The sequence below is a fragment of the Triticum urartu genome, chromosome 3A, assembly GCF_056163025.1.
Source record: "Triticum urartu cultivar PI428250 chromosome 3A, HENAU_Tu73, whole genome shotgun sequence".
In the NCBI taxonomy this organism is placed as follows: domain Eukaryota; kingdom Viridiplantae; phylum Streptophyta; class Magnoliopsida; order Poales; family Poaceae; genus Triticum; species Triticum urartu.
In genome coordinates, this window is record NC_141875.1 from 22945262 (window position 1) to 22967861 (window position 22600).

Below are 22600 nucleotides of genomic sequence, written 5' to 3' on the forward strand. Positions count from 1 at the left end.
TTTGGTCCGCCCCACCCTTTTTTTAAATGAAAACTATCCAAAATGTAACGAATCTGCTCCAGTTTGTATGAGTATCATCCTGATTGCATGAGTTTCGTCTGTTTTGTTGAAAAAAGTGTTTCAAATGTATGCGGGTGACATTGAATGGCTGGCTCCTATATCCATGTCCGCAGACTGGTCCCCCGGTCTATTAACAGATGCGAGAGCAAATTTGTAAGGGCGTGTTCTGAACCTCTCTAGCTTCTCAAAACTCCACAAATCCAGCTTCTTGAGCTAGCTTCTCACTTCACCTGGCTATTCCTATGCGTTCGGTCGCTTGGCAGCTTCTCCCAACACATGTACAGTAGCATGACCATGACTGCCATAGGGAAGAAGCAAAGGCAAGCTCACCTTGGATTAGGGAGGGGGTGGAGGGCGAGGAGGCTGGCTCAGAGGACGACTTGGTGAGCACCGGCATCAATGGCGTCAAGGTGGGCGTCTCCTGCTGGTGGGGTTGCTGCTCCTGGCGGTGGGGGAATTGCTCCTTCGGGGCGGGATCCGGCAGGAACGGAGTTGGAATGGTCGGATCTACCGACGGAGAGGCTCGCCGGCCGGCGAAGAGGTGGAATCGGGCGTGGCGGCGGCGACCGGCGGCGCTGGGTAGGTCACGAGGGGAAGAGATATCGAGGAAGAGGGGCCTGACGCGAGCTGTGCGAATCGTTTTTTACAACTTGGCGGTGGCATCCCCTTGTAAATACGCCGGACTCCTCGCTCCTCCGGTTCGTGAAGCTGGGCTTTAGCTGCTTCGCTATTTTGCACTAGAGGGCCGCAGCGCTTCGCGAAGCTCACTCCGCGGAGCCCAGACGTTCGGTCCGGCTTCGCTCGCGGAGTTGGAGAAGCGTGGAGCGGAAGGAGTTCCGAACAAGCCCTAAGTCAGAGTTGGAGATGCCCTTGGTAGGTTTAGAAGGGTTCGAGGGAATCACACCTCCAAGGCGTGCGTTAGGTCTATTTATATATATATCACAAGAACTGATACATGTACACGTTATATGCAGTTAGGTAAAACCCTAGTTGTATATAATATGAAATCTCCAGCCCACCAAAATTAAAGTTTTAGACTTGATATCTGTCTTGCATTTTTCTGTATTTATTTCAAGCCATTTGACAATGTGTATTTAGTGGGAGAAGAATTTTCGAAAGACTACAAAGGTATCTGTGATAACTTTGTCAACCTTAAAATGATGTGATGGTTCAGATTTTTGAAGATGCTCATAAAGATAGATTCTACTGTGTTAAGAAAATCACGACACAAATCAATATGCGCACGTTGTGTGCCTCCGCCGCTCCGTGCCCATGTGATTTTCCCATGCTGGGTGCGAGTAACACAAACACGAAGAACAGTATAGCCGGTAAAATAATATTGACGTTATATAGTGCCTGCGTCCCATGCTGGCCTTGGTCAGATGCTGCTATCAGGTCCCACACGAATTAACCTGCTGCGACGACTGCAACGTAGTGTGGGCTCTTCGGCCAAGTCCACCGCACGACCTCAAACGGACGTCTATTTTGTCCGGATTCTGTCCGTTTGGGTAGGGCAATAAGGTCGTGTCCGGGTGTGTTCTGGGATGCGGTGGCCGTGCGCCCAGCGCGCGACCGCATCCGTTTGTTCCATCCTATCCGCGTCTATTTTAAAAAAAAAGGAGCAACTTTTAAATGCCAAGCCCTAGTTCATCAGGCCAGCGGCCCCAGTTCATCACGCCGGCAACAGAGCCAACGGCCTACACGTCCATCGCCGGCATCAGCCAGCGGCCGGCAACACAGTCAGCCTCCAAAATGAATAGTTGTCCTCGCCGGCAACACAACCAGCGGCCGGCAACACAGCCGACCTCCAAAATGAATGTTTTTCTCGCCAGCACACAGCCAGCGGCCCAGCGGGCGGACGGCACCCATGCCAGCCTCCAAAAAGAACAACCACGGTCGGTCGGACGACCTAGTTCAGGCCTTCGACGTCGAGCATCTCCTTCTGCCTGGCCTCGAACCAGGCCCTCGTCTTCTCGCTCATCTTCGACAAGTCCACGCTCATGATCGCAAGGGCCACCTCCTTCGCTTTGGTGCCGGCATTGGTGGTCTCGATGTCGAGCTGCCTCTTCCTGGCCTTGACGTTGTCGGCCTCGATGTCAAGCTGCTTTTGCCGGGCCGCCTCCTCCATGTCGAGCTGCCTTTGCCAGGCCGCCTCCTCCATGTCGATCTTCCTCCTTTTGGCCGCCTCCTCCGCTCTTTGGGTGAGCCCGTCGATGAACAATGACTCGCCACTAATATCAACGTCATTGCCTTCGTCTTCATCATCATCACCTTCGACATAGATGTCATCGTCTTCATGCCACGAGTCACCATGGTCGTAGTCAGCACGGTCTTCGGCCTCTTCATCGGGGACGTACTGGGCGTGACCATCCTGACTTTGGGTCTCCTCAGGGTCGTAGGCACGGCCCTGCCCACCCTCGAAGATCACGTTCTCCTCGACCCCAGTTAACCAGGTCCCAAATAACGATTCAATGCTAACTCGAGGGATAATGTTGAAGGCTATATGGATCGTTCTCCAAAGTAATTTCGTGAGAGGGCAGTCTATGAGTAGGTGTTGTATTGTTTCATCATAATAATAAAAACATATAGTACCTACCCACTGTCGCTTTATTAAATTATCTTTGGTGAGAATTACTTGCTTGTGAACAAACCACATAAAAAATTTAATACGCAAGGGGACCATAACCTTCCAAATATGAATCGACCTCGGGATTGTGTCAGAATTAATTAAATCCACATAAAAAGATTTGACCGTAAACACTCTGTTTCTAGCCAGCTTCCAGTGCACCGCATCAGGTTGGTCAGATAATTGAACATCGATCAATCTTCGTACCAAGTGCATCTAGGCATTCCAACGCTCCTCAACTAAAGATTATGTGAACTAAATATTTAAGGGTATCATTTGAAATATTGTGCCCACGTAATCATCCTTCCGTTGAACAACATTATATAGGGTGGGATATTGTAAGGCTAGTGGCGTCTCCCCTAACCATGTATCCTACTCCCTCCTTCCATCTATATAGGGCCTAATGTGTTTTTTGAGGCTAACTTTGATCAAATGTTAGAGCAATAATATATGACATGCAACTTACACAAAGCACATCATCAAATTCGTATGTAAAAGGAGCTTTCAATGATATATTTTTCACATTATGCATGTCATGTAGTATTAATTTTATCAATAGTCAAAGGCGGTCTTGAAACACGCATTAGGCCCTATATAGATGGAAGGAGGGAGTACCAAAATCTAGTTGACATCCCATTGCCAACCAAGAATTTGATCCTACGAAAGAACAAATCTTTCGTTCTCATGAGCCCCTTCCAGAAAGGCGAGTCAGTTGGTCTCGCGGTGACCTGGGATAGCATTTTAGATTGTAAATACTTGTTTCATAAAATATGTGTCCACATACCATCCGTCTCCATTGATAGCCTATACAGCCATTTACTCATAAGACATTTATTCTTAATTTCCAGGTTTTCAATGCCGAGAAACCCTGGTCCTTGGGTTGGCATATAATATCCCATCGTGCGAGACGATATTTCTTCTTAGTATCATCTGACTGCCAGAAGAAACGGGATCGAAAGAAATCTAGTCTCTTCTGCACCCCCTTCGGCACCTCGAAAAAAGATAGCAGGAACATCGGCATACTACTTAGTACTGAGTTGATGACCACTAGCCGACCTCCATACGACATTAGCTTGCTCTTCCAGCAGCTAAGCTTTTTTTTCAATTCTATCCTCGATGCATTTCCATTCTTTATTAGAGAGCTTGCAGTGATGAATCGGTATACCCAAATAACTGAATGGTAAAGAACCCAATTCACACCCAAACAATTGTCTATATGTGTCTTGCTCCCCTTTGGCCTTACCAAATCACAACAACTCTCTCTTGTGAAAGTTGATTTTTAATCCAGACAATTGTTCTAAGAGACATAATATTAGTTTCATATTCCTAGCTTTTGCAACGTCATGTTCCATGAAAAAAATAGTGTCGTCAGCGTACTGTAAAATGGACACTCCCCCATCGACCAGATGAGGGACAAGCCCATCAACTTGGCCGTTTTCCTTGGCCCTGCCGATAAGAACGGTCAACATATCCACCACTATATTAAATAAGAGAGGAGACATCAAATCCGCTTGTCTCAATCCCTTATGAGTCTGAAAATAGTGACCCATATCATCATTGACCTTGATTTCAACACTACCTTTTTGGACTAGAGAACCCACTTGGTTCCTCCATGCCTCATTAAAACCTTTCATGTGCATTGCCTGCTGAAGAAAAGACCACCTAACTTTATCGCATGCCTTCTCGAAATTCACTTTGAAAATAACCCCATCTAGTTTCTTCAAATGAATTTCATGCAACGTTTGATGCAGGAAGACCACCCCTTCTAGGATGTGCCTCCCAGGCATGAAGGCTGTCTGACTCGGTTGCACCACCGAATGGGAAAATCCTTGTCAATCTATTTGTACCCACTTTCGTGAATATTTTGAAACTCACATTGAGAAGACATATTGGCCTGAACTGTTCGATCCGAATTGCCTCTTCTTTCTTTGGCAACAACGTGATCATGCCAAAGTTCAGGTGAAATAGTTCTAAGTGACCATTAAAAAAGTCATGAAACATAGTCCTAAGATCGTCCTTGATAATATGCCAACATTTAGTATAGAATTCCGTAGGAAACCCATCTGGTTCCGGTGCTTTGTTCGATTTCATTTGTGATATTGCATTTGGGAACCTCTTTTTCAGTGAACGATGCGGATAAAATATCATTCCCCTCCGACCGAAGCTGAGGGATGTCTCCAATAACACTCATTCAGGGATACCATGCTTTCTACCGGAGGCCCGCATAGTTGTTGCACGTGTAATCTTAAAAAATATTTTTGTTTATTCTGGTTAGCAGTCATATATTTACCGTCATGTTGAAGGCCTAATAATGTATGATGCATCATGTTGGGGTATAAATATCCAGGAAAATAACCATGGGAGGGTCCATACCTCCTCCTCAAGATGCTAAAGGACAAATTCAAAAATCTAAGCACAATCCATTGAAATCAGCTCAACCGATCTACTAGCCAGCTGCTACCAAAAGTTCCATGCCAGTGTAACATTGTTGTTTCATAGTGCATCATCCAGGAGATGCCACTAATTCCACAACCGTACTCCCCTTCCACGGTCAAGTAATAATTAGGCGAATGCAACATATGATGCGATTCAGATCAAATCTGAATATACAAAAATAAAAAACTGAGCACACCTCCCGATCACATCCAGTAATCAAACTGATAAATATACTCCCCAAATACGCTTGTAGAGAAGTCATGCATAAAGCAAAATATATGGAGTTGCATCATCTACAAAATAAACGAAAAAACATCAACTGGTACCGATTCAATGACTATCTAGTAGCCTACGTACGTGGACAAACCTAATTACCTGAATCATGGGTGGTATCGAGCTGCTAAGGCGACCAGAATGTCCAGATCATGGCGTCCACATGAGGGGTAGGTCAGCCTGGGGGACCGCGGTGGCGTTAAGGCCGCAGCGACCGCTGCGTGGAGTGGACCGGCACTGGCCGCGTGCGTGTCCAGACGGTGTATGGCCATGCGAGGAGTGGAGCATGGCGGAGGTGGCTTATGGGCACTCCAGATCGAATGGATCCGGGGCGGCGAGGCGGCTTACGACGTCGAAGTGAGGGGCGGCCGCCGACGTGGTGAAGGGTGGCGGCGTTGGATGGCCAGGGCGTAAATACGGGACGATGGGCCTCGCCTCCAATAGAGATTAAGGCCATGCAACCGAGATTAAGGCCATTCCAGTTTACCGCCTAACCTTTTGCTTCAAATTAACAATATTGCGTTAGACACATATCATGGAAACTAACCTTGTGCCTAATCCTATGTCAATTACTGGTCTCTTGTAATTATTGTGTGTATAAGAATTTGGTTTAGAAGGGTTTGAGGGAATCGCACACCTCCAAGGGGTGGGTTAGGTATCTTTATGCTCTTTTTTAGGGTACCTTGGTGCTCCCTCAAGTAGAGATGGAGTACAACTTAAATCCGACCCTCCACTTAGAAGGGTAGTTCAATATTTTCTCCTCTTAATTAGGTCAGTTTCTGATTTCTAATCAGATCATCTGTCCTATCACCAACGCAGCCGCCATCACATTATAGCAATTACGTCTCCATGATGACCACGCCGTTGCTGCCTGACATCTGCTCTTTTTCACAGGCACCGATCAAGAGCGAGTGGATAGAAGTTAGGAATGATAGAAAACTTGTATCAGTCAATGGATGGATATGTTTTCTTTGCGCTGGAAGTTATATCGATCAAACAGAATTTGGCTACAAGTTCTTGAAAACCACACAAATTTTGTAACATGTACAAAAGAAATTAAAACACAAAATATAAGTATTGTTGTGGAATACACGCAAGATACATCAGGCTCGCAAGAAGTTCGTCAGCAGCCCGACAGAGTCCAATCAAAGCAGCCGCTCACCGCCCTTCCATAATCCATATTGAACCCAGTCGGTCAGATCAACTTTACATTTGTACAACTGCAGTGCCGACGTGATAGATCTCCGGCCAGCCTGATGATCCCGCCTCGCCCTAGTCATCCTGCTCCAGTGCGGTCGAGTTTCCAATTTCGCGAGAAAGCAAACGCGCTCGTGTGTTGCGGCGGCGCCCCCCAGCCCTGGTCGGTGACCATTCCCAGCAGATGCCGTTCCAGCAAGTCCGTGGCCCTATGGCCGTCTGTCTCTTGTAATCGGCCAGATCATTCGGCGGCGGCTATCCTATTGAAGAATTAGGCTTTTTTAGGATTAGAATTAGGGTTCTTGTGTGATGCACTGTTTTTTTTTACTTGGAATCAGTTTACCTTTTTACCCCCAAGCACGCGGTACTCCCTGCTTTTTTTTGTTGGTACTCTCTCATACACATATTGGAGTACCAACAGTCATCTATGCTTGGATCAAGAGAAATGAAGGGCTCATATTCATTTAGGGGTACTGTAAAAGAGCTCATCTTTATATATCGCAAGAATCGATACAACTACAAGTTGTATACAGTAAGTTAAAACCCTAGCCGTGTTCAATATGGAATTCTCGGCCCACCAGAATTAATGTTCTAAAATTGACGCTGGCGCTCTCATTTTTCTAAATTTATTCCAAGCCTTCTGATAATACACGTTTAGTGGGTGGCAATGGTGGATCTAGTGTGGGTGCCCTGACACCGCCTCCAAAGTTGTAAAACAAATTTACTATATATATACTTAACACTAAATATTCATCAAGTTGTTGCAATTTCCATACTATTTCTTGAGATTATGACGATATTTTGTATAAACTTTGAATTGTGGCACCCCCAAGCTAGCAATTCTAGGTCCGCCACTTGTGAGAGGAGACGTTCCGTTGACTGCGAAGGTGTCTGTGACGACCTTTATCAATCTCAAAATGATGTGTCAGCTTAATAGAGACAGATTGTACATCCATGCATTAATAGTAACGAGTGTACGTGTGTATGTATAAGTGTCTGTACTGTGTTTAAGAAGACCACTGACGCAATTCAATATGCGCACGTTGCGTGTCTCCGCCGCTCGATCCGTGCGCATGTGAATTTCCCATGCTGGGACCGGGCATTTGTTTCTTTGCGAGTCACACAAACACGAAGAACAGTACAGGCGGTAAAATTATACTAGTTACTACGTTATACAGTACCTGGGTCCCATGCTGGCCTTGGTCAGATGCTGTCTGGCCCTGAATGGTTGTCGTGGGAAACATCGGTCGTACTATAATTCAGGAGGAGCAGCAGACCGTCATTCTTCAAGACGGTGCCGACTAGAGTGCACTGCCGTTCGTCGACTTCATAGCTCCGACTCCGACAATATGCCGGCGAGGGAGCAAGGGACGGCGGCGAAGGCGCTGAAGCTGAGCAGCGGGCACGAGATGCCGGCAGTGGGGCTAGGCGTCTGGCGGATGGACGCCCCCGCCATCGGCGGCCTCATCCACTCCGCCATCCGCGCCGGCTACCGCCACTTCGACTGCGCCGGTACGCGTCCGCCCTCCCTCTCCCCTCTCCACCCTCTGCACCCACCTGGACCCAATGGAATTGCACTGAATCTCCATGAGCCGTCTTCCACCGTTGAGTCTCATCTAGAGCCTGCTTGTGTATGTCGCTGTGGAGTCTCAAGTGGGAAAAGCAAAATGGCGAGTTCGTGATGTCTAGTTTAGGTGGCTTCAAGCAGTAGACTTGCAAGTATCAAAGAATTTATGTACACTATCTATTACTTTTATTCAGGAGCACTAGCTCTTGATTGACAGTGCCATCTTTACGGAGATTTCGCCCTGAGCCTGAGGTGATGTTGGAATAATCCAAACTGGAAAACACTAGCTGTGTAGTTCTGAGATTTGGAGCCATGCATGAGTACTATTCATAGTCTGTTTTTTGTCACCACATACAAACGCGCTGTTCACCATCCTATACGTTTCAATCTTATTCTTACGTTTAAATCTACTCATATCTTTTCAACCAAAAGTTTAATTTATGAACCGTTTCACATATTTGTGTTTATGATGGCGAGGACTTTCAGTTGAGATCACTTTGTAATATATTTAAACAAGTTTCAAATTTAAATTATGAAACGTGATGAAATGCGGTGAAGCAATATGATTTTTTTCAACATGCATGGTTACTCTGCGAGATGTAGAGAAAGAAGCATGATGAAACCGGTGACTTGTAGTGGAACAATATGTTTTTTTTATGAAACAAGGTGAAACATTATTGCTTTTTCATGAAATTACTGAATTTGGATGAAATAAGTTTGAACTGTGGTGATTTAGTTGTCAAAATATTAATTTATAAATATATATTCAACATTGGTCTTGTTTTAACGATCTTGTCAGAAAAAAACACAATTTCACAAATAAAATGTAAACCAAACTTTTATTTGAAAATATATATTTGGCATGTACAAGTATTTATTTGAATGAAAGTCAATGAGTTGGAAATAACATGCGAGTCTGGTTGGATGAGAGAGAAAATACTACAGATGATGTCAGCAATCCCACCACAACCATAACAAAATGGTGAATGCATGCAGGGAATGTCCGCGCATGATAGAAAATCCTCTCCCGCATGGGTTTGGATTGTATTTGTACGGTTTGTGCGAAAATGCACTTTAGAGTTTGAGCGCGAGGTAGCTCGATATCCTGAGCGCACTGGCGGAGCTATGTGTATGGTTGCAGGGGCCACTGCCCCCCAGATTTGTGATATTCTGTGAAGAAATTTTTTTGTAGCAGTATAGATTGAAGAAAATACAGATTTTTGTACCACTACAAGAGTTATCGTATTTTTCCATTGGCACCCAGTCACCCCATCCTAGCTCCGCCGCTGCCTGAGCGCTCAATTCCCTCGTGATCCGCCCCCATTCTGTATTATAGTAGAGTTTTTTTTTCAAATAGTTTGGATTGCTTACCGTACTAGATAGCGCCCCGCGCGTTGTAGCAGAAATTTTAGCAATGAACGTATCAAAATTAAAATTAGAATATATGAGAATAATACCGCACCCCATTCAACCTAGAGGTAAATGGAAGGTGGATGCATGTTATACTGTCTTGTGACATTTAAATCCAATTATTTATTATTGAAAAATGAAATAGAAAAGAATTATGTGAAAGGCTTTCATGCGCTTCATGACATAAAGGGCTCACGTGTGGTCGAAAGAGAAAAATGGAAACTTGAATAGTTGCATGTTGGTTGATGATGCGGATGGCATGCATGTGGTGGGAAGCGGAAAGTGAAGCATTTATTGGATGAATTAGCTTGATGATGTGGATAACTTGCATGTGCAATTAAATGAGAGGTTATGTGTGGGGCATTTATGATGATGTGGATAGACTGCATATCTATACCAATATAAAAAGACCCAAAGAGGTAGATTCAATTAATCTCGACCATCAAATCATGTCAATCCAATGACCTAGACTGCTTCAATGTCGAGCGCTCAACATGTTTAGCGTGCAGTTAATTTCATGCCAAATATAATACTAATCACATAATAACACGCAAATAATATCCTACTTAATATCCGCATGCATTTAATATACTTTCAAATTAACGTGCATTGCAAGTACACATTGACTAGGTAATATAAATAAGATAGTGGAGATGAACTTCTTAGGTACTCAATATATAGAATGTGTCACGAGACTTTAGTTGAGTGAAATCAATTTTAAACCATGAACTCATAGAGCCCGTCTAAATCGAACCTCAACCTTACAACCCCTTAAATTCGTACACTATACTTGCTAACCCCGGTCATTTTCAACCCTAGAACGACCATAGACCTCTTTGTATGCACAATCCCGACCAGGATCACTCGTTTCTGTCACTTACTACATGCTGCTGGCCTTGCTTGACTTGTGCCCATCCTATGGCGATTCGCCTGCGCGAGGCCCCTTGCAACGATCGGCTTGGGGGCTCGGACTAACGGCTGGGCGAGTTCCAGGGTATGCCCCGAGGTGTTTGGGTGAACGCCGACAGAGTACAAGGGCCTGCAGAGCGGCCCCGGGCAGCGTGACATGGCGGCGCCCACGAATTTGAGGCACCAGGCGGAGGCCGCAGAGCGGCCGCGCAACGTGCAGAATCATGCGCGTGCGGCGAGCATGGTCGCACTGTGGTGACGGCCGTGCCGAGTCTGCTAACCGTGACACATGAGCAATTTCTTCCAATGTTATGTTATCGACCACCAGTCCACCACGGTTGATGCTCTTCCTCGCCGTACAGCTGCTGCTCCTCCAGGATTACATGACCGGCATTTCCCACGACAACCATGCATGGCCGGTCAGAGCTTGCAGTCCCGGAGGAGCCCGATGCAGACTGGCATTCTTCAAGAGGGTGCCAGCCAGAGCGCACTCCCGAGACCTCGACGAGGAGCAGCAATTACTATGTCCGCAGACACTATACACGCACGCCTCCGAGAGTGCTTGCAAATTGCAACCTGTACCGCTGCGGCGATCGTACACAGCACAGCACATGGCTGGCAATGAACAACAGGCTCCCACGCCCGTACGTTGCCCCCGCAGGAGAGACTCATCAAGTCATCATTCTCTGCATTATATGTAGGCCAAGTCAGATTCACAATATAGCCATCAAGATGCAGTATAGCACCGACACAAATAATCTCCGTCTCTCACCTAGCCGCTCTTCTCCTCCACAACGGACTGCTTCACGCCGTATATTTTTTTTAATTATTGGTATATAAGCCATCTCGTCCGGTCGACCGGCTTCGTCCTCCGCCGGCCGCGCCCGCGTTGCTGGATCAGACGAGATCAAACAACACGTTTTAGCTTCGGCTACAGCCAGCCAGTCAGGTGGCCCACTAGTCAACTACTACGACACACGCACAACTTATCAATTCAACGGACAAATTGCCCTTGGTCCCTTTTCATCCAAACCTTGCCCGATCTCGCTGCCGGTTAGCTCGGTCTCTTCCCCGCTCCGAATTGATCCTGCTATCAGCTCGTACGCGCGAGACTTGCGCCGGGCGGCTGTGTGACGGAAAGAGAGGAGAGGGAGGAGAACCGGGGCGGCGCTGAGCTCGGGTGGCTCGCCGGCTGGCTGGCACCGGCGAGCGAGGCCGAGCACGACGGCGGGTGTGAGGCGGTAGTAGCAGCGGCCAGTGGGGCGCGGGTAAGGATTGGGGTTGACTTTCTGTGCCATGTTTTCTTTGCCCTATCTATTTGGGTTCCCCTGCCATAATGGTTCAATCTACTAATAGGGTTTGATTTTATGCCGTCCTGACCGTGGGCCATGCCTGTCATAATCAAGGTTAAATTCAGTTCAACCAGTAACCGATGCAACATGATAGTTTTTTAAATGAAAAAACAATTTTTTTTGGTAGTTATCAACAAATTTTCAAAAATAGGTAGGTTTTTGAAACCCTAGCCAACAATACTGATAGTTTTATGTTATATAATCCCCTTGGCTAAAAGCATATTGATTTTATTATGTGATCGATCTTTGGGTGAAACCCATGGGATGTACCCCAACAGATGTACTAACAGGGTTTGTTGCCTGATGCTGCAGCTAAATATCAAAACGAGGCTGAAGTTGGGGATGCACTTGCGGAGGCATTTGAAATTGGGCTTATCAAGAGGGAGGACCTATTCATCACAACCAAGGTTATTTTTAATTATTGATTTCTTGAAGCATGATTGCAGGAAAGGATATTGCAATAAGAAAGTATTCTCTGTTAACAATTGTGTCCTATAAGCTGACTAGATGAGGTTTTGTACCGAGAACGACAAAATAACATAGGGTTTTAAGACATCCATGGATGTGGTATTCAAAACTAAGAAAAACTGAAACTGTATGGCTGGTCTAGCAACTAAGGTCTAACTGCAGCCAAGAAGCTAAGAAACATATGAACAACATATTTTATGAATGGTCCACAAAGCGTGCCTTGTTCCCTGTATGATTATGAATAACCACAACTACGACTACACTAACAAGCATATGCATAATGACATTAGCAAACTTACCCATAACTACATCAACATGTATGTATAGTTATTACAATGGTACAACCATAAGCATACGCATATAGTTATAGGCATAGTAGCTTATCATGGGAACCTAACAAATATGGATGACTATGTTTGGATCATGGCAAGCGCTTGTTCGTGCTAGCTTCACTTTGCCATGAACTCCATGCAATAAAGGTTGAGCACGATGACCTTGAAATTATCCTTAGCTAGAACCTTAAAGGTCAGGAAGTACCCGATCTTCAATTGCTGAGCCACCATGAAGCCGGACCACCCTTGGTCAACGGCGAGTCTCCCACCAGGAGCTACACCTTCCAGCTGCAACCGGTGGTCATACTGAGATGATCACAGAGCTACAAGATCCGGGTTGCAAATTCTCATTGTTCTTCAAAAAACCTCCGGAGGTCGTCCAGAAGGTTCTCTCCTGGAGATACTTGACTCCATTTTGCAGGTCTGACATCATGTGCTTGACATGCCTCCTCATGTGAGTAGGCAAGTGAGTGCAACTGAATGCTCAGCATAACATCTGTTCCGGTAATGACCTCCGACACCAACACCTGTCGAGAAACATTAAGTTATTGCACTTGAAGAGCGTCTTCCTTTCCATTTATGGATTGAGAAGACACCGCCTCTTGCATAGGAAACAAAATAAATGTAAAAAGGATTGGAGTCCGGAAGTAACTTCATCTCATGTGCGAAAATCATGTTGCAAAAAGTGGGTAGGACCCGCGTCCTTGTGGAAGCGCCCAACGTTCCCTGACCTTCCCGATGCTTCTTGGAGGGCACCGACCTGTACAACGGGTTTATCCTGGGAGCAACTAGCTAGAGTATTATTGCCGATGAGCAACTTCATGCAGGCGACCGTAATGATAAAGATCAGGTTAAACACAACATTGACCACAACATATATAAATTGAATTACAATGTGCATCACCATAAAACACAAACACCTAGACACATGTGCTTCACCTCGGTGAAGATCGCCGCCTGGCAACATTTTAATCAAACCGTTCTAAACCAAACGGTCCACCCATAATCAAACTTAGCCTCTCCCGAAGCCTACCCATAACTGACGATCGAAGTGAGGACCGTCCACTTGTTTGGTTTGTGCTTAGTTGGCGGTAAAATCAAATGAAATCGATCATGCATACATTTCTAACTACCGTCTGAATGCAATTTTGTGGCATAATATTGGGTAATGATCTTGTCTCGGCTCCTCGCATCCTGAGGCGAGGTGTAGGTGATTTGTCTCGTTTCTTCCCAAGACGAGGAGTGCAAGTGTGCCTTTTTGCACTTCTTTACTTATTCATTCCTATTTGTGTTATTCACCACCTAATTGGCATCCGTATAGAAAGTTAGATAGCAAAACACAATTCTGTGAGCAAACAACCAATGCGGTATGCGGGCCTCCTAGGCCATTTCCCCCAAATCCGGCTCCATTTGATGTTTCATGAGGCCAGTCAGCATGGAGCTAGAAAAACGAAGGAGGTGCAGCAATAATTCCACCAGAATGGCTGCTAGTTAATGTGCGCTACCGGGTCGCATACCCACTTCCCACCCGCGTCATTATAAACCCATTCTGCTTCACACCTATATAACCCCCCCCCCCCATCGCTTGCCGACGGCGGCGCCAAATAGACACCAAACTAAATCCTCACCACAGAACTCGCCCCCGCAGACCATGTCACGGCGACCACAATCTCATCTCGTACCTTTCCCCGACAAAACCGAAAAGGAATGCACCAAGAGGGAGTTCTAGGAGAGGGCTTGGGAGTAGTTCGAGTGGGTTGAGGAGGGCACACGTCGTGAGGAGGAAACAACCATCGGCCTCTCCCAGAACTCCCTCTTGGTGCATTCCTACTTTGGGTGCATGATGATGGCCGCCTGGGAAGAAATGGATGCCGTGCTCACACCAACCTTAAAATTGTGGCCATATCCCGCATTCAGGACTCACAAGCATTCGCTCGAAGTGTGGTCATGGAAATGGAAGTAGCCAAAGGCTGCCCCACCGGCGAGGTCACATCCAAACGACGGAAGAGCCCATAGTTCATACTCTAGAAGAAGATCGTAGCTGAGATGAATATTGAAATCCTAGTTGTAATGTGTGCCAAAATACAGATTTCAAATGTATGATACTATCTAGCACGAAATAGATGTCATAATCCCAGCTGCTATGGACGCCAACACACCTACGTAAACATTTCTTCAAATATAGGCTAAAATGTAGCAGCAATACCTTCCACTCATTGAGAACAAAACATGAAAACATAAACAAAATGGAAAAATGGCTAGAAAAAAGCAAAAATAATGCAGGAGCAACGGAAACAAAAAAGCATCTTACCTCGAACAACAAATGACCGAACCAGAAATAGACCATGAGTAGAACTGAACAACAAGCCTTTGGCTCCAAGCATCTGCAGAAAACAAAACGAGAAAAGAGGATGATGACTAAGAAAAATAGATCAAACATGAGTAGGAGGCAAAAACAGATATGAGTGTGAGTATCAAGGGAGAGTAACAGTCAGGACCAAAGAACAAAGCAGGAAACCCAAACACCTGCAAAGACAAAGAAGAAAGGAAAATGATGATAAGCCAGAGAAGCATATTAGTGACAAGGAAGTGGGAAATAAAATCCAAACCTCAACTAATGGGAAGAACAAACGGCATGCCGAATGAAGGAGCGCACAAGGGGGATGCACAAGAAGGGCAACATCGATGATGACGTTCGACGAATTATGTGCTCCAAAGAGAGGCTAAGGGTAGACAGCCGTGTGTGGCATCATGTGAATGACATAAAGTAGGAAAATCAGAGGAAAACCGGGCTGCAGCAAAAAAGGACTTGTGAGCCACAACACCATGCATGCAAGCACAATAACTAAACCCACCACACAGGCTCAGACACACGTCCACACATGCCCATTAGCAGGGAAAAAATGACCGATGCTCGAATTGTGGCAGAGAGAGAAGGATATGATGAAAAGCGATACTGGTCCGATGATGAACCGACCCAAAACAGACGTGCATGACCAGTCGCATGTCACTCATTGCAAGGTGGTGAACTATACATAGGACAAAAACAAGCGTTTTTGCACTGAGACAAAACACGATGCACCCACTTAACACACACCGCAAACACAATGACACACTACAAGGATGCACGGGGTCGAACTACACACGAGACACAAACAAGCATTGTGCTGAACCAGCACACGACACATACCTCAAATGCAGCGATGGGACATTGCATATGGGGCGAAAAACACTATTAGGTTGCATGACGCGCACAAGTCCCGCGTTAGACCCGACAACACCGAACAGGGAACAAAGAGAGACAAATAGACCGGACAGGTCGGCACCTAACACACCCACCAATGCATGCAAGCAGAAAAGGTTATACCGGGAAGCACAACTACCTGACAAAATCCACCATCCGAGCACACACAAACAAGGTCGGTGAATAAAACACCTCATGTACCCATCCGCACCAACGCATGAGGCGAGACACACAGTGCGAGGGCAATGACCCTCAACCCAGCAACACCGAACAACCAGGTAGCCACAAAGAAGACCAGCCAGGGTGACACAGCAGCCGGGTGGTCAGAAAGGCCGAGCGAACGCTTCTCCAACATCTAGGAGCATCCATCATGGTAGACCAGGCAGTGCCGAACAAAGAAGAGATCAAATCGAGACAAATAGGACCGGCCAGTTCTGAACGACATCCCCCATCTGAGTAGATGCGGCCAGCCAAGCAAACCCCTCATATCCCCACCACCACCAACGTAGGAGCGACCAAGCCCCGAGAACATCCAGCATCCAAGCAGATGCAAATAAGGCCGGCCAGATAAGGCCCTCACTTCCCGCAACATGTGACGGACGAGGCGGCCCTGGGCGCGCACTCGGCGTGCACGTCATGGACCCTTGAGGAAATCACCGCAGGGTGAAGCTCCCCGGAAGATCGGATGGCCGAATAGATGAAGACGCACTGCGAGGGGCACACGACAGACGAGGCGGCCTCGCGCGCACTCCATTGCTATGCCTCATATACCCTCGAGGAAATCGGTGCGGTGAAAAATGCCCGGAAAGATCGGACGACCAAAAACATGCCAGCGAGCCAGCAGCATGAGGCAGACACGGATCAGACCGCACAGAGCGCACTGGTGATTGAGGATGCCCCCAGGAGGCGGGTACTCAAACATCCTTTATAGTAACCATGGGGTCCCACCTGTCCCCTCCCCCTTCCCAATTTGGACAAACTGGCTCACTTTTGCAACACCTTAGTAGCTATAATTATTGACCTAGGTTTAGGGTAGATAATATATCCAACAATGGGGTTATGGTACTAAGTATTTTTCTTTACACCCCATTTCACTCTCAATACTCGAATGATGTTGCAATCTTCTTTCTCCAACATATATTCTGTTATTCAAAGCTCCATGTCTGTTGTCATTGTAGTTGTGGAACTCAGATCATTGTCATGTGGTCGAAGCCTGCAAGGATAGCCTTAAGAAGCTGCGATTGGATTATCTAGATCTCTACCTTATTCACTTCCCTGTAGCTACAAAGCATACTGGTATGATACTTTTATTTATCCTATGCAATCCTATGTAACATGAATAAGAACACTTCATTCCATTTCGTCTAACAGAATTGAGTATTTTAATTTTAACTGTATATAGGAATTGGCACCACTGCCAGTGCTCTTAGTGATGATGGCGTGCTTGATATCAATACCACTGTCTCCTTGGAGACAACCTGGCATGCAATGGAAGATCTGGTTTCCATGGGACTGGTTCGTAGCATCGGAATTAGGTAAAGACGTAAAGTACAACATATTACCATTGGTTATTTGATCTGCTCTTACTGTGATGAATTTTGTTTAGAATTATTGAGGCATTTGGTCTTGACTCATTTAACCTATGTAGATATTATGCTTCGTCACCTGGGTCAGTTAGTTGATGTTCTTCGCATTGATCCTGGTCATGGACACAGTTTAGTTTACTTAGTATTGCAAATTGTTTGGTTCAGTTGTTCTGTTTGCTTACTAGTAGTAGTAAATTTGTTTGATCTATATCTCTTGGCTGCTGCAAGTTTAGAATAATTTGGTACCTCTGAATCTTCCAATTTATTGGTTTACTCGTTTCTATGCAAATTAGTTGCTGGCCTTGTTGCTCGGAGTTTATCTCCATATTTTCTAAATAAAGAGTGTGAGATATTTTTTTTGTGAACCTTTCAAGTCCGGGTGCCCCTAAATTCTCATAAATTGATGCTGTCGATTATATACTATGTAAATTTGTGTTAGTTGTTCTTGGCTTCCTGCTTCCAATGCACAATTATACAGTATACTATTTTTCCTCTAGTTTACTTTCCAACTAGCGTTGTGGGCACGTGCGTTTGTGCAGTTAGATTTTTTACATCATAGTTATTTCAAATTTTTATATAATATTGGTGGTTAGATGTTCATAAACCATTAGGCACAGATATAAATATATCAAAAAAATAGTCAAAATATATCATACAAATGTGTACTTGGCATTGATATTTCGTTTAAAGCACTTTTGCTAATATTCTAAGGAAGAAATATTGTGCGTCAATGGAAATAATTACACTAGGGTGGTAGCGTTTGGATTGGGTCAATTTCTTTATTGAGATTATGTTTTATTACTTTTAATCTAAGAAAATACTGAAGCTCATAAATAAATTATTTATCAGGGAAGTAACACTAAGTGTATTACCATGTTATGAGTGTTTCTAAATCTGTCAGGGAAGTCTCGACATTATAGTATTAGGATCCCACATTTAATTTCATTAGGTAACATGAGTAGTCAAAATGTATTGTCGTCCATGGCTCACCGTCATGCAAGGCATAGACTTATACGGTTGTCTATTCGCTCGGATGAATCTTGTTTGGCTGTGCCATCTTGCTCTTGATACAAACCCCAAAATCAGGCCATTACCAAGCAGCCTGCTTGGTAAGCTACCAACAAAATACTGCGAACAAAATATAAAGGCCATTGCCAAAGTTCTTCCAAAATCCGTCATCATTCATTTTCCTAAAGGGAAAATCAGTCATCATTGTCTCTCATAGTAATTACATACCGCTCGTCCAACTTAGATGGTCCAAGCATACTTCTATGGATCTTTATTCTACTTATTGTCCATACATCTTTTCTCATATAGTTCCATCCATGCATACTGATAGATCTATCCAATTCAAACATGCTAACAACATTCATCTCGTGTCACTTGTATATTTTATGATACCAAATAGAAATCAAATTGCTAATTGTTTGACAGCTACACAATGAGTTTCATTTATATATCAAATCGCAAATTTTCCTATGAAATTATTCTAAAATTATCTATTTTTAGAGGCTTATTAAAATCGGTTTGTCAAGCTTGTTAATCAATCAATGACATAAGCAATGATGTCATTACACGTAATACGTACAGTCTAGCTTTCCTGATGGGCTAGCTATCTTGCATCCCATCGAAAAAGGCATGCCTACTGCCTAGCTAGATTTGTTCCGACCAACACCCATGCATACGTTGCCTAGCTAGTTAGCTTTGGGTTTCGAATCAATTATGCTTGTATATAGTTGCAAAAAATTATGCATGTATATTGATCAAATGTTTTCATAAGTGATTATGTTAGCTACCAATTGATCCACATGCTTTACGGAGTCAAGTAATCAAATATAATTGGTAATTGAGAGTGGTTCCTCTACACCCACTCTCGGTGCACCCATGGTGCATTCACGAAAGAAAACATATCAAAACATTTCGAAAAAAATCTGAAACTTTGTGGAAATGATCATCAACAAATGTTAGAGAGGCTTGCAAAATTTGGTGATCAAATAATATTCGAGGAGCTCTCTACAAAAAAGAAAAAATTCACTGAAAATTAGTCAAAATGTAAGTGCACTGTTTGAGAAGATTTTATAATTTTGTCTTTTTTGTAGAGAGCTTCTCGAATGTTATTTGACCACCAAACTTTGCAAGCCCTCATAACATTTGTTGATGATCATTTCCATAAAGTTTCAGAATTTTTTGAATTTTTTTTGCTATGTTTTATTGTGTGGGTGCACCGAAGCTGGGTGCAGCCACTACTTTCCCTTGGTAATTTTGTCCGAGTACGATTCAAGGATTTAGACTACTCTGGTTATAGCACTCCCAAGTAAGCAAAGACACTTAGCGCTCTCCACAGTAATGTCAGTATTTAGACTACTCTGGTTGTAGCACTCCCAAGTGCCAATTTTGAACTTAACTCCCTTGAGCCGTGCATACTCAGACTAACCAGAATCGAGCTGTAATAAATCCCTTAATCTGCGTAGTTCCATTACGTTGTCCTCACTTCTTTGACGATCTGAAATTTCACGGCTACCTCTGATGCCGGAGGAATTCTATTTCTCAAATCTAACCATTGAAATATTCATGCAGCAACTACAGCATCCTCCTCACCCGAGACTGCTTGGCCTACGCCAAGATAAAGCCTGCGGTGAACCAAATCGAGACACACCCTTACTTCCAGCGCGACTCTCTTGTGAAGTTCTGCCAGAAGCATGGAATCCGCGTCACTGCACATACCCCTGTGGGCGGCTCCACTGCCAACACCGAGTTGTTCGGCTCTGTCTCATGCCTCGACGACCATGTCATCAAGGTCAGTGTCACAAATAGTCGCATGATTGCTTCATGCTCTACACAGATTCACATTCCATTCCAGCATGCATCTAGTCTAGAAAAAAAAAGCACTACCTCAAGCATGGTTTTGTGATACTTTCTCAACCTCTGCTTGTTGTATCCATGCTTGCAGTCCCTGGCCGAGAAATATGGCAAGACGCCGGCGCAGCTGGTCCTCCGGTGGGGCCTCCAGAGGAATACGGTGGTCATCCCCAAGACCTCCAAGGTAGAGAGGCTGGAGGAGAACTTGGCGGTCTTCAACTTCGACATCTCCAGCGAGGACATGGAGAAGATCAAAGCCCTAGACCGCAACTACCGCAGCAACCAGCCGGCCAAGTTCTGGGGCATCGACATCTATGCTTGATTCCACTGCATGATTTGCTCCCCGGACAGTGCAATTAATAATATTGGAGCTTACCATTAGCTCAAATGAACTTGAGTTACAGATGATGAATTTGGACCATAATTAATCAGTTTGTCATTCTATTCGTACTGAGTCATTTCCGATTCATTCCTCAAATATCTTTAGGAAAGGTATACGTGGGTGAACTTTATTCAATAAGTTGATCCTAGCAAATTATTGGCAACACAACCTGATCCTCTGTGTTTGGTTGAACTCTTCCATTGCCTGAAAACAGATAATATCTGGTTGAGCTTCATTCAACAAATTAGCCTTGTCAAATTATAGAGTTGCACCTAGGAGAGGTAAGTTTTCACAGCATATGCTTTGGCAAATAAGTAATATGACTAAGGGCATCTCCAATGCAAACCCCTAAAATGGACATGGTATTTGTCCGCGGACTATGCGTCTACGGACAGTGGTACAGGAGCCAGCCATCCAATCTTGCCCGCATATTGCAAACCGAATTTGAACAAACTGAACAATTTTCATGTAAAGCAAATGATTTTCATCTAAACTGCACCAAAATCATTACATTTTTAAAATATTTCAACAAAACATTTAGCAGACTAGGCTCTCTTAACCTAGTCTAAATGATTGCAGTCTCTCTAAGCCGGCATGAATGTAGCGTTGGCGCTCTAGAGTGCATGAATGCATGACAGCCGCTTCGCATGGGAGAGGGCGTGGGCATGGAAGAGGTTTTCGGATAGGTCTGGGGTGTCGTTTACCTGGAGCGGCCGAGATGCCCGCAAATCCCCATTGGTTTGCCTCCAATTTGTGAGAAAACGGACATCCGGACTACTCCGCATACCGATGAGGTGTTGCATTGGAAGGCAAATCACATTCAGACCACTTGATCCGGACAGTTGCGTGTGGTTTACGAGTATGGAAACAAACAAAACACTTGTTGGGGAAAATCAAACTAGTCTAGGATCTGCGTGCACCCAATTAATAGAAAAAGGTACACAGCAAAGTCTTGTTGTTTCCCTACAAAAAATTTACATGAGTGCGAGGGAAAAACGAAGATCCCAAAATATACAAAAAATGCATGAGCAATCGTTTTGCTATAACTAATATAACATCCGTGCGTTGCTACGAACCACAAAATGATTCATTTATATTAGATTAGTTGTATATACTTCCTCCATTTCATAATTATCATCGTGCTTTTAGTACAAATGTCACTACACCAGTGATGTGATATGATTTTTTTTCCTCTTCAAGTTGGAGGAGTCTGCCGGGTAATAGATGTACGATGAATATTGGGGTGGAGTGGGGGAGTGAGCTCACCACCATCAACAATAACACCGGTTTATAAGATAGTAGAGATAAATTAGTTATAATACCATGGTTGAATAACTATAAAAGAGAAAATTGCACCAAGACGCATGTTTTCGAGGGAAGGATGACAATGGGCAGGGTATATGGTGCGGGCATAATAATCCCGTATTTATCTCATGTTACTTATGGGCGTAAAATCCTACCCATATTCTACCCATCGGTTAAATATCCATGTACATGTCTATACCCTATGCGTATCCATGCCCGATAGGTATCCATTGGGAAGATCAACACAAAATCGAAGGGTGGTGTGGGCAGTTACTAGTTCCATTTGTGGTGGAGGCGCCATCCATGCAGATGTTTCTATGATTGGTGAATGGTTATCAGCAGAAGGACCAGGGCGGGGCACGGAGCTTACATATAAACAATCATTAGCCTAGGATTTATAACACTTGTGACCCACTAGTAAGATAATCGGATAGGGTCTGGGTGTACCCATAGGTACAAAACTGTACCAACTCCTACCCCCACAGCTAGTCCGGTAGGGCTGTCTTAGAAAACTGCATGTGGCCCAGATCTGGTCCACCCAAGCGCGAGCCTGAGGTCCTAGCTGCAGACAGCGGATGTCCAGACTCCGGAGAG

The 22600-nt window shown here is 44.7% G+C and overlaps 1 protein-coding gene across 1 annotated transcript; it reads left to right on the top strand.

Annotated features, from left to right (window-relative positions):
- The first annotated feature begins 7896 nt into the window (after positions 1-7896).
- On the top strand, positions 7897-20730 carry LOC147978013 (NADP-dependent D-sorbitol-6-phosphate dehydrogenase-like). The gene is made up of 6 exons (XM_087516495.1): positions 7897-8104; positions 12143-12237; positions 17053-17170; positions 17277-17409; positions 20038-20257; positions 20411-20730. Exons 1-6 carry the CDS (start codon positions 7942-7944, stop codon positions 20639-20641), a joined length of 960 nt encoding a protein of 319 aa, XP_087372621.1. The 5' UTR covers positions 7897-7941; the 3' UTR covers positions 20642-20730.
- The last annotated feature ends 1870 nt before the right edge of the window (positions 20731-22600 follow it).

What these genes read in the sequence shown, in the direction of transcription:
- LOC147978013 (XM_087516495.1), top strand. Translation starts at nt 7,942, where the DNA reads ATGCCGGCGAGGGAGCAAGGGACGGCGGCGAAGGCGCTGAAGCTGAGC. An exon ending in CCGCCACTTCGACTGCGCCG is followed by an intron (nt 8,105 to 12,142) that starts GTACGCGTCCGC and finishes CTGATGCTGCAG; the next exon opens with CTAAATATCAAAACGAGGCT. An exon ending in GTTCGTAGCATCGGAATTAG is followed by an intron (nt 17,410 to 20,037) that starts GTAAAGACGTAA and finishes ATATTCATGCAG; the next exon opens with CAACTACAGCATCCTCCTCA.